Source organism: Pelmatolapia mariae, linkage group LG15 (genome assembly GCF_036321145.2).
Source record: "Pelmatolapia mariae isolate MD_Pm_ZW linkage group LG15, Pm_UMD_F_2, whole genome shotgun sequence".
Lineage (NCBI taxonomy): Eukaryota > Metazoa > Chordata > Actinopteri > Cichliformes > Cichlidae > Pelmatolapia > Pelmatolapia mariae.
The window spans coordinates 34,497,500-34,509,585 of NC_086240.1; the positions used below are offsets into that span (position 1 = coordinate 34,497,500).

At 43.3% G+C, this 12,086-nt stretch overlaps 1 protein-coding gene across 3 annotated transcripts; it reads right to left on the reverse strand.

Moving 5' to 3' along the window:
• Positions 1-2,530: 2,530 nt before the first annotated feature.
• On the reverse strand, positions 2,531-11,854 carry LOC134643299 (transmembrane protein 79-like). Of its 3 annotated transcripts, none has more exons than XM_063495601.1 (5): positions 11,744-11,854; positions 9,073-9,357; positions 6,348-6,908; positions 5,587-5,800; positions 2,531-3,885 (listed from the first exon to the last, which is right to left on the reverse strand). In XM_063495601.1, the coding sequence occupies exons 2-5, from the start codon at positions 9,344-9,346 to the stop codon at positions 3,654-3,656; spliced, it is 1,281 nt and encodes a 426-aa protein (XP_063351671.1). In that variant the 5' UTR covers positions 9,347-9,357; positions 11,744-11,854; the 3' UTR covers positions 2,531-3,653. The 3 variants fall into 3 exon arrangements, with proteins under 3 accessions (XP_063351671.1, XP_063351670.1, XP_063351669.1); XM_063495600.1 differs by lacking the exon at positions 11,744-11,854 and adding an exon at positions 11,093-11,189 and having other exon boundaries at positions 9,073-9,418; XM_063495599.1 differs by having other exon boundaries at positions 2,532-3,885; positions 9,073-9,418.
• Between the last annotated feature and the right edge of the window lie 232 nt (positions 11,855-12,086).

The following is a 12,086-nucleotide window of genomic DNA, read 5'->3' on the forward strand; positions in this document are numbered from 1 at the left end:
ATTGAGTCTTTAGATAGCTGTTTGGCGCCTCCAGTGGAGGCACATTGCTACTGACAGACTTGAACGTCTCCGAGGGTGATTTATGACTGTAGTTTTTCATGTATATGTGTAGGTATGCATTTGTAAAAACCTCTGCAATGCTAAAGAGTATCCACAGATACTGTCACCGTGACACATTCAGACTGAGGTTAACTCACTGAGCCTCACACGTTTTCTGAGATGCCCCACATCTGATGCATGATTTTATCAGTTACATCCCACCTACAGTGGCCCATCACTGGGTCCCACCCCACAGTTTGAGGTGCAACTTAAGTTTCTGTGCAAAGGAAACAAAAAGTAAACCATTTGAGGTTGAGGTTGCTTTGACTTTCACTTACATGTCAGGTAATCAGAGCAGCAGCAGGAACAGCCTGGCTCTACTGGTTGAGCTGCATTCAGGAGCATGTTGTCATAACAAATACATTTATTAAATCAAATCTATCACACTCAAATAACGCTGTCATGTTACCCAGGGCTGATTTATAGCTGCTGCAGTAACAATATGATCCTGTGTGTGCTTGATTATATTTAAAATATGTCCGTGTTGACTCTTTTTTCATTACTTTACGATCACAGATGATGTTAAACTTATTGTCTCAATTCATGTGAGTGTTGCACCATGAAAACAGAGCACAGCCACACCAAAGGTTCGCACCAGCATTAGAGCAAAATAACATCAAACATTGCAGGAGCGCCTGACTTATTATTGGAGCTGCTCAATGGCTGAAAGCAGCAGTCTGTGGTTTCAGTTTGGTAGCAGAGAGCGAGAGGTCCTGCACGGTCTAACTTGTGTCTCATTAATCTCCTGATCCATCTCTGTAAACAGATTTAAATGTCTAAAAGTGTTTAAATGGTTAATTTTCTGTTCATTTGCTGACTTAGAGTGATGGTTTGTTTCCGAGTTCCTGCAGGAATAAATAAACTGACACGTGGACCGGGGTCCAACAACTACAACAACCAATGTTTCCTCTTAATTCTATCAGGAGGAGGATGGAAATGATGAATGGGAAGCTAATCTAACATCTTTATGTGCAGATTTAAAATAATTTATCTGAAATTAAATGAAAGCAGAACAGACGAGAAGCAGCGCAGCAAGCAGATCGTCCATTAATCTCCTATTTATTTTACGATGAGTCATTTAGTGTGAAAAAAGAAGCTCAATCTTGAATTACTTTGCTTGCCAAAAAAATCCAGAACTTCAACTGACTCTGAAAGCAGCTTATAGAACAGGAAGTTTGCGACAGATGAAATTTATTCAAAGTTGTTTGGAAACATGTTGAGGAAATCCCCAAATTTGATGTTATATACAGTCCTGTGCAAAAGTCTTGAGCTAATTTCTTTATATTTTGGGAAATGGGAAAATAGGTGAAACATTTGCAAACATGCATGGAAATACAGAAGACAAAAACAGTTTGTACAATTCTAACAAGATTTAAAAAGTCAGTATTTGGTGTTACCACCTTTATTCACCACCTTTATTATTTATACACACACTCTTCACCCTGCTGAGCATCCGGGCAATCACTGCCAGACTGAGGAACAGTTTCTTCCCCCAAGCTGTCAGACTCCTGAACACTCAGTGACTGGACTGACACACGTACACCTTCATACACATCACTACCAAGCACTTATCTGTAGTATCTCTCTCTCTCTCTCTCACACACACACACACACACACACACACACACACACGCACACGCACACCCCTACAGACACCAAGTTACTTTTGCACAATACTCAACATTTTGCACATTTCCATTGCACTGTGTTGTGTCTGTATCGTCCTGTTCTGTCTAGTGTTGCACTGTCTTGTCGTGTTTATTTTTGCAATTTTTTGCACATTGCACTTTTACGTAGTCCCGTGCTTGTCTGTTATATGTCATGTGTAGCACCAGGGTCTCGGAGGAACGCTGTCTCATATCACTCTGTACTGTACCACTGTACATGGTTGACTTGACTTATTCTTCAACACAGGCTGAACTCTCAGGCAAACTTTCTTTCTTTCTTCTGAAATATTTCTCCAGACTTCTCAAAGCTCTTCTTTGGATGTCGGCTTTCTTTCGTTCTGTTTTCTGATTCCATAGAGTTGACATACTTTGACATACCACTGCCTTTTCTTCCTGTTTCCCTTTCTTAAGAATGGTTTCTGACATCCATCCATCCTCCCACTGAGACCACGTCTGATGGTCAGTAGATGGACATGACTTCTTCTTTAGTCCCCCATTTGTCCTGTTTCTGCTCACCATGTCCAGTTTCTGGCTCGTGGCTCTTTGGGATTCACTTTGCTATGGCAAAAATGTTACTTTCTTTGGATTTTTTTGTAGATTCAACTAAAGAAACTGGAACAAATTATGAGTTATTGTGACATTCTGCTACTAAGATACAATTTCTTTGCCAAGTGTGATATTTAACCAATGCAGGTTCATCTGCTGAGTTAGGTGCCTTTTTATCACTTTTAAAAATGACCAGACAGTCTGGCTGCTTGGAAGCAAAGTATTTTGAAGAAAAACAAAAGAGTGGTGGCTCAAGACTTTTGCACATTAATGTATAAGAAAGTAAAGGTCTTTTAATAAACAGTCATTTGCAAAGTAATGTCAGGCATTCACTCTGAAACGCATCAAAACGTCTGTGTTCCCCTCTCACTGTGCTCCGTGCTCAGATACCTTTAGAGCCGGTTATTTAGTCTGACGCTGACAAACCTGTGTGCTGGTTGTTTGTAACGTGCGTGAGTGTGGTTCAATCTTTACTGCTATTTGGAAAACTCAAATAAATCTCTGGATTTGACGGTGAAAAATGTGCATTCAGATTCAGTGAATACCTCCGGTCAACAAATCTGCTGTAATTATAGTAATCTGGATCCCTGGGTATTCTCCAGTCGAGTGTCAGTTGTCAGACAAAAGGCACTGTGTCTCATCTCGTTTTTGTTTTGGCCCCGTTTTAGTGCCACAAACCGAGCAAGTTCATCAGCAGCAGCGAGGACGCCAGCAGGGTGGAGATGGAGCACGTTATTATCACATAATGACAGTCCCAGCTCTGAAAACGCACGCCGCCGTCTCTCCAGGAATAGACGCTCAGCCAAGGGAAAAGCAACGAGCGGTCAATGGAAAACCAACAACGGCAAGGCATTTTTTCATTCGTTTTTTTTTTTTTTTTTTTTTTTTTACAAAATGGCTTTTATTCTGTCTTCATCATGTACAAACTTTGTCAAATAATAATAAAGTCTGACAACTGCAGCTGCTTTGCTCGTGTTTCAGTCAAACCAAATCCAGCCATATATATGTATGTATATATAGCAGAGCTTTTAAGTATTTAGAGTTCAAAACATTAAATGTAGGCACAGAAATAGCTTAAAAGAACAAATGTTTTATGACTACAGCATTGTTCAAAGGCGTCTCCAGCCACTAGCAGGCGGAGCTCTTGCATTTCAGATAATAAGCATGAATCCACATAAAAGGTTGTGTATAGGGAGGAGCAAGAAAACACAAGTCAAGCTGTCACATAGTCGGGGGTTGCAGTGGCAGCACGGGTAGCTGTGCTGAACTGCAGACCACAGGAATGGGCTATTTTTGGAAAGATCTCCTCCTCTCGGAGAAGGAAGCAGGCAGCTCGCCTCTTCACTGAGCGTCCAGGATGTCTGGTGTGGCACTCGGGCTCTGTGATGACCAGGAAGAGGGGGTGACCTGATTATAGAGGACGTCCTGAGAGCCAAAAAGTGGCTCTCTGAGATGGAGCATGTACACAAGGAACAGATTGAGAGCCACCATGGCGAGGAGCGGGAAGACGCTCAGGCCGGAGCCGAAGCCTCGCCAGGAGACGCACGTGTTCAGGGCGACCCAGTAAACAAGCCTGAGGAGCACGAAAAGAAAACATCAAACAGGAAATCAGACACTCACAGCTTCCCCACCAGCGTTACCTCCAATCTGCTAAGCTCAGTCTGCCAGACATGATTAATAACTCCATATTTTTACATAAAGTCTCCCAAAATACATATACGCCTTTCATTGCACTGCAATAAATGTTGCTACAATCGATTTGTAGGGTCATAAATGGACCTTTTTTTGGGAGTGGGTGCAATAACACAAACAGCTCTCAGCAGTTTATAGCAACTTTCAAAACCACAGTTTTACTGGGTTTTTTTTGTACTCTCGTTTTTTACTGGCCACAGCAGACAGCTGCTCAGCTTTAAAAACCAACTGAGTAATACCCGTCCAGCATCAAACAGCATTGCAGACGCAGTCAGCAACGGGCTGTTTAAATGAGCAGGTTAAGAGACAGATGCTGCATTTCACTCAGATCTTAGAGACCAAAGTAAAGGAGACAAAACTTCAAGAGGTCACAAATGAGGCCTAACTAATATCTAATAAGACGGTTGATAAATCAGATGCACAAACCAACTTCACTTTGTAAAACTGGCAAATTTTGAGGCTCGCAGTCTGAGCTCTGCACTGCTCTGTGACGCAGAGCCAGAGCTTCTCTTTGGGTTTGTTAATGACAGTGGTTGTGTTCATTTTTAGCCCTGTCAGTGGCGTGGCTCTACAAACGGCAGTGTCAGCCTGTCAGTGCATCGTTTTGGACTAAAATAACTATCTCAACGCCATCGCCGTCATTTATCGTGCACAGAGGATAAACTCCGTGGCTTTTGGAGAAAACGTATGTGGTTGTCACACTTTTACATGAACTACTGATCACTGAAACATCTTTCAATAACCTTTTCTTAAAGTGCTGGCTCAAAATTGGTTTCCTTTTTATTTTTGTAAAAAAATTTTACTGTAACAAAAAGTAATTAACCTTTTGACAACTGGTCTTGGTCCCCTTTACCTCTGTCTAGTTTCAACATGGGGTTGGCATTTTGCACTCTTCCTATTCAGTGTACTAACTCTGTGTTTGCACACTGATGACAACACTGGGCTCACAGGAAAGCCTGGCTGCCAGCATGGCTATAAACTCTTAGGTTGTTGCAGGTGTAATATTCAATAAAGCCTGTCTTTATCAACTTTTCTGCCAAATAAAAAAAATAAGATATTAAATATTAATCTGCATATATGGGTTTTCATTTATATCGTATTTGCCAAATCCACTATTTATTACTTAAAAATGTGTTACTGGTGATGTAGAGGTCTCAAAAACTCAAATATGATACACGTGGCGTTACAGGGTTAACTCTCCGTGCGGACATCACGGTCTCATCTTAAAATGTCAGAGTTCTTTACTGGGAACAAAGTGATCTGTGTGTAACAGTGTGGAGTTATTCTAGACCTGACTTTTAGGCGGATTTATTGGTCCTTATTTGTGTAGCACTCCGGCTACGCAGATAGAAGGATTATGGAAATTCAGCTGACGCGGAGGCTGCTGAGACGTTTATGTAAAGTCCTCCAACAAGCCAGCAGCTAGCAGGCCCATCCACAGTGGGTAATTCAAATGGCTAGAATGGGGAAGAGAGTGACCACAGAAGAGGAAGAAATAAAAAACTAATCGTGTATCCGGTAAGGTCGGACCAACCCCACTGGCTCACAGGAGCTTTCCACCTTTCTCGCTTTTGAGCCTCACCTTCCAAAGATGAACATTATGACCAGGATAGGCACCAACTTCAGCTGGTCTTGAGGCAGTAACGCAGCCATAACAACAAGGTTCAGGACATAGAGGAGTAACTGCTCCAGGGACGTGGTGACGAAAAGCTGCTGAACCGCACCTCTTCTGGGAAACGACTCCTGCAGATCGAAGGAGCCGTTGCAGAACTGGCAGGCTGCACCCATGAGCATTGCTGCGAGGGATAAAGGAGCAATAAGTCAGTTAGCATCTTGAATCTGGGCCATCTTTCCGCAAACAGCGCGCTCGTCCTGACAGCACACTTTGTTTTTGCAATTCCATCATTTGAATGTGAAGCAAACGCCAGCAGACTGGCCCACATGCAAATACTCCTCACAGCCACCAGCCTGACCTTTATTTTTTTTACCACCTGCCCTCTTATTCCGAGTCACTCTCGGTTGGGAAGTGATTAAAATGTTCTTGAACAATTAGGCCACAGCCTGGGAGATGAGGGACACAGCCAGCCTCTTATTGTAGATTCCATTTAAAGCTATGTGAAGGAGAAGGAAATTATGCTTCTCCCCAGAGGCCTGGGAGACGTCTGCTGCTACTGAGGCTGAAAGCGCATGAAATTAAAGAGGACAGGAGACACTGAAGCATTCCAAGACAAAGCAGCCAGACAAACCAAATCCTTTCTTAATCATTATCTTTCATTCAAGGCTCTCACATGGCTGTTTTTGAATGTCAGCGTGCAGGTGTGTGTGTGTTTGTGAGACGCATACCGAGCAGGATGGGGACAGTGGCCACCACACAGCAGCACAAGGTGAAAACGATGCGGCTGGTTACGTCAGGGAAGTCAGGGGGTTTGATGGGCACGTAGAAATAGAGCGCATAGAGGATCCCGGATGCACACAGAAGCGAGGCCAGCACCGAGAAGAAAGCGGGGACTCGGCTGCTCTGACAGCATGTGCACTGGCAGCAGCGGCATCGCCCCCGATCCGAAGCCTCCCGTGCAGCCATGCAAGTCTCTCCCCGGCCCTCGGAGCTCCACACAGCCAGCTCCACGCTCTCCGGCGGCGGCCCTATCAGAGGCCGACCCTCGTCCACAGTGCAGTCCAGATTGGTGGATTCTGGACTCCATCTCGGTGCGTCTGTGCCATTGGGAATGTCTCCCTGAGAGGCCGGGGTTGGAGGGCCGACGCAGTTTTCCGTGGCGGCGTCCAAATTGCGCGCCGTGATGATAGGACTGGAAAGAGTTTGATCCAGCTCCCCCTCCTCCCCACGATGTGCTCGAGGCTCTTCTGGGAGGCTGACGCCAGACTGCTGGTGGCAAGGAGCAGAGCCTGTTCGAATCAGAGCACATTTTAAAAAAAAACATCAAAAGCAATCAGCTGCAGACTTACTCCAATCAATCATTCACTTTCTTACTTTCAAAATACAAAGCAGAGTCGAAATACTCATATAAACTGTTCTTACAAGATTACTCTGATGATGGTTAGGCCTGCCCACTAATTGTCCGGGGGGGGGGAGCAATTAGTGGCAGCTCTAGTTTACATGGTTGAACTGCGGTGCTCACGCACTAATTACATTTACTATAAGGCTGGATTTCTGCAGGCTGCTGGCCTGCTCAGAAATGACTGTTCATAGTTTAGTATTCGAAGCATGTAAACAGTAGGTAATATTAGCCTAATACACAGTGTCCTTAACAGGCTGGCTTTGTGTACACATTTGTGAAATCTATATTTGAAAGGTTTGTTATCATGTTTTAGTTATTTCTCTAGTCGTTTCAATGCTACTGAAAATATGTGTGGAATAAAGATATATCAAAATATTTAAATGAACCAATAAAGAGTCTAATAATTACTTTGAACTGTAATTCATCTTTGGTTGAGCTGTAGTAATGATATATGCATTCCCGGGCCATTTTATTAGGTCAATCACATGGCAGCAGCTCAGTGCATTTAGGCGTGAAGACATGATCAAAACCACCTGCTGAGGTTCAAACTGAGCACTAGAATGAAAAAAAAAAGGTGATTTAAGTGACTTTGCATGCGGCAGGATTGTCGGTGTCAGACAGGCTGATCTGAATATTTCAGAAACTGCTCATCTGCTGGGATTTTCTTGCACAACACAATGGTTTGACGAAGGGAAGCAATCCAGTGAGCAGCAGCGCTCTGGATGCCTTGTTGATGTCAGAGGTGACCTTTTAGAGTGCTCCGAGCTGATAGATAATCAGTTCACTGCACTCAAACGGCCCCCAGATCTCAATCCAATAGAGCACCTTTGGGATGTGGTGGAACGGGAGATTGATGTCATAGATGTGCAGCCAACAAATCTCAATCAAACTTCAGCACCTTGTTAAATCAATGCCCTAAAAGAACCAGAAGACAAAAAAGGGCCCCAACCTGGTACTAGCAAGGTGTCCCTAATGAACTGGCCTGTTTGACACCAGAGCCAAAGAGATCTGAATGTCCAGATCCAGGAAGGGGGAGAGGGAGAGCCTGGACGGGTCGATGTGAGTGTATTTGCATTACTGTCAAATAATCTAATGAAAATGGCCAAAACAACCAATAACCAATGAAAGGAATTAAATTTTCTGTATACTAAAAGTGTGACATAGTTTAACCAAAGGGTTGTGTTTTAATACACAGAAAATAGTCCTGTACAGATACTTCTTTAAAAATCTACCTATCTAAAGTGTAGATGGTTGCACCAACTCGCTGTTGGTTTTGGTCTTTAAATGGGATTTGTTTATAAAAAGTAAAGTCATACATCATGAGGTCCATCCCGACGGCCACAAAAACCACGTGTCATCTTTAATTTTCATTACATTTCATTCACTTCTAATTAAGCATCTGACGGGTGCTATATGCAGAAGAGAGCCCAAAGACCAACAGAAGCCCTCAGACACAAATTAAAGCTCTAGAAAAAGGGTTTGGACCAAAACGTAAAAACATCCAGACCGCCGCTGCTGCAAGGACACAAAACAGCACCCATTAAACACCAGAAGCTATTGAGGAGGGTTACAAACATCCGGACACTTCACATTACAGATGGGAGTCACCCACCAACAGCACTTTAACTGTTTCCCTCACAGCTTGGACTTGGTTCTCTCACACAAATATTAAATATAATTATAAGAATGTTTGTCTTGTTTACAAAAAAAAAGCTCAATTTCCTAAAGCACAACTCAAGTTTTTATGATATTTTACTCAGAATTAAAAGCTGATTTTTCCAAAATCTGACTAAAGCCAAGGATTTTAAAAGTTTTTCTCTTCAGGAAAATGAATTAACTTGTTTTTTCTTAATGTTTTTGTGATATAATTGCACTTAACTTATTCCATTCAACACAAACAATGCTTTTTTTCCTCTGCAGGTTCTGTCCTAACTCTATTTGGATCCAGCCTGGACTCAATCCCACTTTAGCTTTTGCTAATTTGCTCTGGCCTCCCTTCAAATCCTACAGCTCCGACCAGGAGACAGTAAAAAGCAGCGGCAATAACTCACTCCTTGGCTGATCCGTCGCTGGTGGCGGTTCCAGCGAGCGCTGGGAGCCGGAGACAGAGTGGGAGGACGAGTGCAGCTCCTCCACTGACGACTCGGGGCTGTCTGACACCGGAGCCAAAGAGATCTGAGTGTCCAGATCCAGGAAGGGGGAAAAGGAGAGCCTGGCCGGGTCGATGTCCTGGAGCTGGTTGATGATATCGCTGATGGATTCCTTCATGCTGTCGAGCTCCTTCGCATTCTGCCGGTTAGTGGCCTGAAGCCCCGAGGTGCTCATAGTCACAGAGCCTGAGAGGAGCAGGAAGAGGTCCAGGTGGAAATCAGGCCAAGATCAGTTTAAAACATCAGACTGCAGAAAGAGACAAGAGTGAGGGAGAAAATCACCTTAATTCCCCAAAGTGTCAGAAAAGCTTGATTAATACACACGTCTGAAAAAATATCCCCGAGAAAACACAGTGATTCATCTTTATTTTCCCTTAAATATCGTCAGTAATCCGCTTTCTTTCAAGCCTCCGCTGTCACATGTGGGCTTTATGATTCTTTGCCCTTTTCTTCTACCTGTAAGGCCCAATTTATATCCTACTTCAGGAATCTGTTTGTCCTGACCAGAATAGCCCTGACCTCAGGGGAAAGGTCAGCGCTGAGAGAGACACTTACACTCAAAAACTTCACTGGGACTTTACGCGGGCTTTTTTGGGGGGAGGATAGAGGAAATTATGGGTTTATGCACATGGTTATACAATAATCATCACTGACAGGATGTCAAAGTTTATCTTCCCCTGTTTCTGTTGGGAACACTTTCTCATCAGGTTTGAATCCCTGTCAGTAGAGAAACTCAGGAAATCAGCACACGAATGCGTCACACTCTCGTGCACACCGAAGCACGTCACAATAATCGCAGACTCCAGCTTTATGATCTACAGTGGGAAGTCCAGAAGGTGGCTGGTGTGCACCGCGCTGTTGCCCTGCATCCTTTAAATGTATCACACACAAGACTGTGAATCTGCAGGTTTCAATACTTTGGAGGGAGCTTATTATTAGTTAAAAGCTTCCTTTTGGCTCGTATTTCGCAGCAGGATGACTCAAATATCTATGTAGTAAAATGGAAAGCACTGCAGAGGCGTAATAAATATGCTTTGACCGTTTTCGCCTAAAGGAGCAAATCGATATTTTGAGGGATATGAAGCTCGAAACCATGAAGCTACAACAAACAGCTGACCTGCCGAGCAAAACTGAAACAGAGAGGAATGTTAAATGTGTTTTTACTCACATACTGATTAAACAAATGAGACATAATGTGTTTATTAACAAGATTTAAAGGCACTGGAAGTATTCACATAACGTCCCCCCTGTTTCTAATCTTTCTTGAGCAATGTGCTCAGACTGCTCAGTGTGTCACCATCAGGAATCTCTAAAGTTATATTTTGAAGTTTGGATGTCACCACACGTCCCGTCAGTACTGATAATCAGTTCTCGGCATCTTGTAAAAAAGTATTTCCTGTCCTGGCAGCTTTGACCAAAGTTTTAGAAGCTACAAATTTTAAGAACAAATATTTCAAATCCAAAGAACACAGGATCATAACACTGATGGAATTTCAATTCAGAAACTCATGGAAAATCTTGTGTTACATTGCTACTGTGAGGTCAGACTTTAGCTTTCTTCTAAGAGAACTCTGGAGGATGAAACAGGGCAAAGTTTCACCTGTTCCCATCTCATGATGTGAAACTGAACCAGAGATGTTCAAGTTAGTTTAAAAGGTCTAAAAAAGCACAGAAGCAGCTTACTGGAACATCTCCTTTATGGCTCTTCATGGACTACTTCAACTCCACTATTGATATCACAAATAATCCTAATCAGTTATTGTAACACTGTACCTTTTCCTGTATTACAACTGCACAACAAACACAGTAAATACAATCTATAAATATATATTCATTTATGACTGTTTTTCTACACATATGCATACACACGGGCGAATGTTTCCAGCACTTATGAACTCTAAAGCACATAAAATGCACTTACTGGACAAAAGCGTCTGCCAGGTGTGCGTAAAATAACATCAGTCACGCGCCTTTGTCTTCAAAGGCTTCATTAACATCTGCAGATTGAATCTGGAGCATTTTTCTCTGGGTTTTCTTGGCGCACATCCAACTGTGGCGCAGAGCGGGCGCGCACGGCGACGTTTCTCCAAACAAGCGAGGACCTTACCATGTATAGAGATCAATTAGGAGCCACGGGGCTTGAAGGTCTGAAGGAATAAATGTCGGTGGCGGTTATCGGAGCTGGCCTGGATGTGGCGCGTAGGGGGCGGAGAGGGGTATGTGGCTTTAAAACCCGCTGAAAAATAACTTTCCCCTCAGTGTTGAGCCACTCTCTGAAAACAAAAACTTTATACGATGCCTCCTCCACGAAGCTTCTCGGGCTCAGTGTAGCAGCTGCAGGAAACACCTCATTTATTGATAGATAAATAAATGAGGGCAAAACGCACGCGTGAAAGCTACGCGTAAAGGACAAGTCATTCACAAATCACGAATCGTGTATTTTGTGGCATCCAGCAGCAATTAAAGCGATTCATTTCATTTCACAGACAAACCTGCCTCACTTTGGCGAAACGAAATTCCCAAATGTGCAAATCAGCGGAACAAGAAGCGTTACTCTTATAAATGAACTTACTTTAGTCGGAGGTTGCGGAGTATTTGGGTGAGTTTACTCTCCTCGCAGTTTAAAAAAAAAACCCTCCGTCCTCGTCTGCCTTTCTTCCCTCCCCCTCCGTTTGCTTTTTGTCTTCCAGGATCCCGAACTTCTGAATCAAATTTCAGGACGGACAAAATACTAGGCTTTTTCCTCCGCCCACACAAGTTTTTTTTCCTTCCTGGGTACCATGTCAAACACCATATGGAGCAAATAAAGGCAGAGGAGCGGCAGCAGCAAGAGGAGGAGGAGGAGGCACTTACTTTCAGTTTACCTTCAAATTCAACATGAACAATCACATCCATCACGAACACGAGTGCATCTA